The following is a 5,693-nucleotide window of genomic DNA, read 5'->3' as shown; positions in this document are numbered from 1 at the left end:
CATTTCCAAACTTTCATTATGGAAAAATTTACTAGAGACCTATTACAATATATTTATATAGATATATATAGGTACACATACACACGTATATATATATATATATATATATATATATATATATATATATATATACGTACGTAAATATATATGTGTGTGTGTGTGTGTGTGTGTGTGTGTGAGACACACACACACATAAATGGCTGCTTGTTGCCGTGTGGCTAGGGTTCTGGAGGTACCATGGCTTTTGGTAGGGCAAGTGGAGACCTAGGCATGAATGGGCTTCTTGGGTACATCCCTCATTGTATTTGCATGGGTACTTCTAGGGTATAGGTAGTGACCACTAAAGTTGTGCAAAACACTCTTATTAATGTTGTGAGAAGAGGAGAAAATGCTTCTTGGACCCATGTTTGAAATATAGTAGGGATATCCTATTAATCAAATGTCATGACATTACTTGTAAATTTTGCACATTCTATCACAAATGTTGTTTTATTGTCGTCCTTTGGTGCCATCAAAAACAAATTTTATTTATTAAAACCATTGAAAAAGCTAAAATTTTCAATTCATGTAGTAAAAACTATTATCACTAACAATTAAGATGACAAAAATAGACTACTTCTAGAGGAATAATAAAGAAAATGTCGCATTGAAAATGTGTTTGACCAAGGGGCAAATGTGTGTGTTGGCCACCAATGCAAAAAAAAGGTCTAGCACAAACTTTGTTTCTCTATGATTACTTATTTGATCAAGCCATGTTCTCATTTTAATTCAAATGTCTTAATTCTTTATTCGATGTGCACATTCAAACTTCAAATATAATTCTATAATTTTATGTATCTATATAATCTCGACGCACAAAAGCAAATTTTTTTCCAAATTCATAATTCAAAGATATTTAAAACTACCCCTATTTACACATGAAAATAACAAGTTTGGAAGCCTTTACATCAACCCATTGCCAAACAAAACTATTTTTTTTCAAATTCATAATTCAAAGATATAATAAATCAGCCCTGCTTACACATGAAAATAACAAGCTTCTAATTCTTTTCATAATGATGAGTATGTATTTACTCCATTGCACAAACACACAATCTTTTTCAAATTCATAAGCTTCCGAGTCTTTACGTACATAATCAACCCATTCCCAAATATTCACCTTGACCCAAGTTTTAATAACCAACAATGTAGACAAAACTACAAACTAATAACAAAAAAACACAATTTCATTTGGGAAATGATCTCGTATCCAATGCTTTCTTACTTTGATGCCATTGGGCATACCCTTTCTAATTACAAAGCAAATAGTTCATTGTGATCCCATTGGGTGTTTTGTCTGCACAGCAAATAACTCATCGTGCTTCTGTATACTTCAATTATGAATTCATCCCACCTTGTTAGTTGCTCCTACGCCATCAACAAGCTTTGGCAAAGTTGATTGTGCCTTTGCACTTTCATCCGAAGTAACGTGCATTTACATCGGCTCTGCATGCAATCAATGCATTCAAGGGGCAACATCCCAAGAGGGAGCTTCTCAAGCACTTGTGCTTTAAAAAGGGCAACCCACATAAAATAACAATCCAATAGAGTAGCACTAAGCACAACATCGGTCCTAAGCAACCCCATACAACATTCTTGGCATCTCCCGCATAACAACACCATCTTCAATTTTTTCTCAATGTCTATGCAAAATTAATTTTCAATGTCTATTCTTCCCCTGCTTACTCACCCGGGCTTTACTGGGCATGTCTACTAGCACAGACCAAGTGAATAGAACAAGACCAAGACACCAAAAACACGACATAGATATCCACCAAACATCTTCAAGAACACCACCTCACATTTACACATCCAACGTCCACCAAAACATTTTGGAGTGCAATATCGTTTTCGAATAACCCCATGTAGCAATCTTGCCCCACCTCCCATGCTCCCACAAGCTTTAAAGCTACAGCAATTGAAGGTGGTTGGATTGGGAAATATAACCTTTCCACTACATCCATTCAAAGCAGCTCAGTGTGCGATCACTTAAGACATATCATGCAATTGGTGTCATCAGAGAGAGGCAAAGGTCAAAATGGAAGTCACCTGCTTAATGGATTTACCTCTTTGCAGTCCCTTACTCAAAAGTCCCAAAAATTCTCAATTTTGAACATCTCTTGCAAACCCGACTTTTGGAGCTCCAGTAACTCCTTGTGAAGATCATTACGATCATCCGTGAAAAAGGGAGATCTTGAAGTCTTCACAATTAGTTTAAGCTGCTCCTTCAGGCCTTCATCCAGCACAAAAGCCTCCAAGCCCTCTACGACAAGGACAGTTTGCAGATTTTCACCTCTCACTTTGAGCCAAGCTTTCCATGCCTGAACAGCTGGTCCCTTCTTTTCCCCTTGATCTCCTTCGATCTCCATGAAATCAACGTCAGACTGCTTGCTGCTCCCCTGCATCTCCTGCTCTTTCGTAATCTCCTTCAGAGCAGTTTGGATGGGTTTTGAAGCAGATGCTTCTACTGAAGCTGAAATTACCATTGGATCCACCCAATAGGCCCTTGCTTTATCGCCTTTATCAAACACATTCATATATAAGCTCATGTAAGGCAACTTTAATGCTACACTCAACCTTGCATAATGAGGAGAAGCCTTGGCAGCAGTTACATTTGTAGCATCCTCTTTTTCCCTTAACTTCACCTGAACATAGATAACCGTTATATTGTCCACTGTCAACTCCTCATCATCACCACCAGTAAAGGCAAAGATGAGCAGATCAACCCCCCATGCACCCGCAGCACATTGGATAGCACAGCCTCGCTCAGCACACTTCAAAAAGTCATCAAATGTCATATCAGAGAGCTTCTTGTAAATCCTTCGAAAAGAGTTGAAATGCAACCGGGCATTGGCTAACTTCTTTTCCGCGTCAGTCAATGCTCGCCCAATCAACTCCAACAACGACTTTCCAACCAAGTGCTTGCAGAAATCATCCACAGTGTAGAGGCCAGGCTGTGTTTGCTCTCCGTCATCTTTGGCATGTAGAAGTATGATCTTAGCTACCAGCTCCCCTGTAAATCCCCCGTCAATCCATCCACCTGCAAGCGCGTTCACTAGTGACCCATAAAGTTCCCGACTCCTTCCTGATCTATTCAGAATTCTACTGGCCTCTGCTGCAGCCATCGATACAAGTGGCTCAGAGCTCCACACTGTCCACACCAGTTCATGAGTTGGTGAAACAGAAAGAACTGACAGAAGATGATTCGCCACCAGTTCTGACGCGAGTTTAGAACGGGGATCGACATCAAGCCCAACGGTAGCTCCTAACAAACTCAATGCTGCCTCTTCTGGGAGGTCCTTCCTTTTAATGATGTATTCATACCATTTAGCAGGCCCTCCCAACAGCTTATCTTTAGCAAGGCTGTACGTTTCATTGAAGGCAACTTGCTTCCCTCCTTGTGTGTACTCCTCCCCTTCAGGTAAATCAGGCAAATAAGACTTGAAAGTAGCCCACCACAATGGCCTGCCATATCTCACAGCCCAATGGGGATTAGCAATGTTGTTGAGAGTTTTGGTGGAAAAGAGCTGCAGTGAATCCTTTTCTGAGATGTCTGCTGAGAAGGTCCCCCAGATTGGAGGTGCTAGCATGACATCACAAGCAGCTGCTCGGTCTGAAGGGTCAGCCCAATCCGGGGCAGAAAAATTTGATATCTCGGAGGATGTGTCCATAAACAGCACTAGAACTCCGCTTCCACTGGCTGCACGGGTGGCTCTCCTAATTGGAAGGAAGCAGTTCAAGTGATTATCATTCCTCACCAGATGCCTAGCTTCATCAAACACAAATAAAATCTCCAACTTTCGATCATGCTCTATCATAATATCCTTAGGCCGTAAATTTTCAAATATCACCCTAGTCTCCCTTTCCCAGACAGTCCACGTAAGCTGCTTGCTACCCTGAATTTGTGTCAAACCACCTTTGGCGAAGTTTTCCTCTAGAAGTTTGTTGGTCTCCTCTTGCACGTCCTTCCAATACATGGAGCCTTCCATTGTCTCTATCAGAAATTGTTCATGACTCCAACCACTATTCTTGACTCTGTTTGCCAGCATACGAATGCATGCGATGAAGTAAGCCAAAGTAAAATTCATGCACGCTAGTTGCCCTTGTAGGCTCTCATCGCTGCCAAGATGCTTCATAGCTTGCTCACAGAACCACTTTGCAATCCAAGAGCTCTTGGGATAGCCACTCCCGCCCGCAAACGAACAATAAACCACCCATACATCCTTCTTCCACAATTCGCATACCAGCCTGCTCTTCCCCCAGCCACTAGACTGGAAAAGGCCAGCACTCGGAGCATAGCCACCCTTTTGCATTATGCATGTCAAAGCTCGATACATAGTGGAGACATTGTCCGAGTTCTGGTATTCCAGCTTAAACGCCCTTTCTGAAAGAGCATGAAAAAGAGAAAAAAATCAGAGAGCAGGGGTCAGAAATCTTTGCCTACCTCCAGTCAGTCGGCTTACCTCTGGCATCTGAAGCAGCTGGTTGCATCCGCTGCTTTTTGGGTGGGCCTGAAAATAGAGAATGAAGCAGTTGAGTTCCAATCTCCAAAGCCCTACTCACAGACACACACAGAACCTAGGCACCATACATACCTCCTGGTTCGTCAAATAAGCGAGCGTGCACGACGTTGGGCAACCGACGTACACTATTTAATGCTGCAATTGGACACCAATCCCCGAATGCAATTGGACACCATGCCCCGAATGGTTCCACATACACATACTCCACAGAAAGCGCATCCATCAGCCAAACCTTTAAGCCCTTCTCAAGATTGTCTGGCACAGGCACGCGTTTCACTTCCCTCCTGTCAAGCGTGTCTGGATCTGTGGCCATCTCGCTCGCCGGGTGTAGCGCGATCTCTCTCACCATCGCTGTGGCTTGTGCCGGTAGGGTTAGGATAGAAGTTTTATTATAAAAGTGCTACGCCTTGGCTATAAGATAGACTAATATTGGACCCGCGAGTTCCACCAAAAATAGGCTCAGTTTCTCCAATTTAGGTCATGTTTTAAGTAAACACAATACATTATTTCAAGTGACTTCATATATACATATCTCAAAATAACATCCACGTCTCGTAGATTTATAGCGAAAATAAAAATATCATAGTAATGTAACATAAGAAGATGCAAAAAAGGACCAATATTACATATTCTCAAAATGCACCACAAAATACGTATTCTCAGTCAGTAATGTCAGAATCAACAAATTGAATTCTTCTCTTGTGAGAAGGATCATTCATTTGTCTCCTCACAATACGCTCTCTATTGTAAAGCGGTGATCCATCCCGCACATGCTCTACTATCGATGAATGCAAAGGACCTGCATAAACAAAACAACGATAAATCAAATCTCAAAAGGACCTGCATATAACGACACATCGATAAATAAAATCTCAAAAGGACCTGCACATAACGACACATCGATAAATAAAATCTCCAAAAAATCTTATAATAGAAAAACATAATCAAAATTACCTCGTACAATAGAACATCAAGTGGATGGTACATGAGAAGCTCTAGTATAAAACCCATAATGAATACCAATGGTCATGAAGGATGTAAGAAACAACCAGTCATCGGGTATTGAATACCCCTCAAATGATGCAAAGCATCTGTCTATCTCTCTCCAAAACAAATAGATATCCCACTCCT

General features: G+C 41.2%; 1 protein-coding gene across 3 annotated transcripts; it reads right to left on the bottom strand.

Annotated features, from left to right (window-relative positions):
* Nucleotides 1–1,229: 1,229 nt before the first annotated feature.
* LOC147607598 (uncharacterized) lies at nucleotides 1,230–5,074 on the bottom strand. Of its 3 annotated transcripts, none has more exons than XM_086790685.1 (3): nucleotides 4,635–5,074; nucleotides 4,503–4,550; nucleotides 1,230–4,423 (listed from the first exon to the last, which is right to left on the bottom strand). In XM_086790685.1, exons 1-3 carry the CDS (start codon nucleotides 4,909–4,911, stop codon nucleotides 2,124–2,126), a joined length of 2,625 nt encoding a protein of 874 aa, XP_086646811.1. In that variant the 5' UTR covers nucleotides 4,912–5,074; the 3' UTR covers nucleotides 1,230–2,123. The 3 variants fall into 3 exon arrangements, with proteins under 3 accessions (XP_086646811.1, XP_086646812.1, XP_086646813.1); XM_086790686.1 differs by having other exon boundaries at nucleotides 4,795–4,985; XM_086790687.1 differs by lacking the exon at nucleotides 4,503–4,550 and having other exon boundaries at nucleotides 4,795–4,975.
* Between the last annotated feature and the right edge of the window lie 619 nt (nucleotides 5,075–5,693).

The sequence above is a fragment of the Cibotium barometz genome, chromosome 55 (genome assembly GCF_041138505.1).
Source record: "Cibotium barometz isolate CiBa-2024 chromosome 55, ASM4113850v1, whole genome shotgun sequence".
In the NCBI taxonomy this organism is placed as follows: domain Eukaryota; kingdom Viridiplantae; phylum Streptophyta; class Polypodiopsida; order Cyatheales; family Cibotiaceae; genus Cibotium; species Cibotium barometz.
The sequence above is the reverse complement of the archived record's forward strand: the minus strand, read 5'-3'. Positions and strand labels throughout refer to the sequence as shown.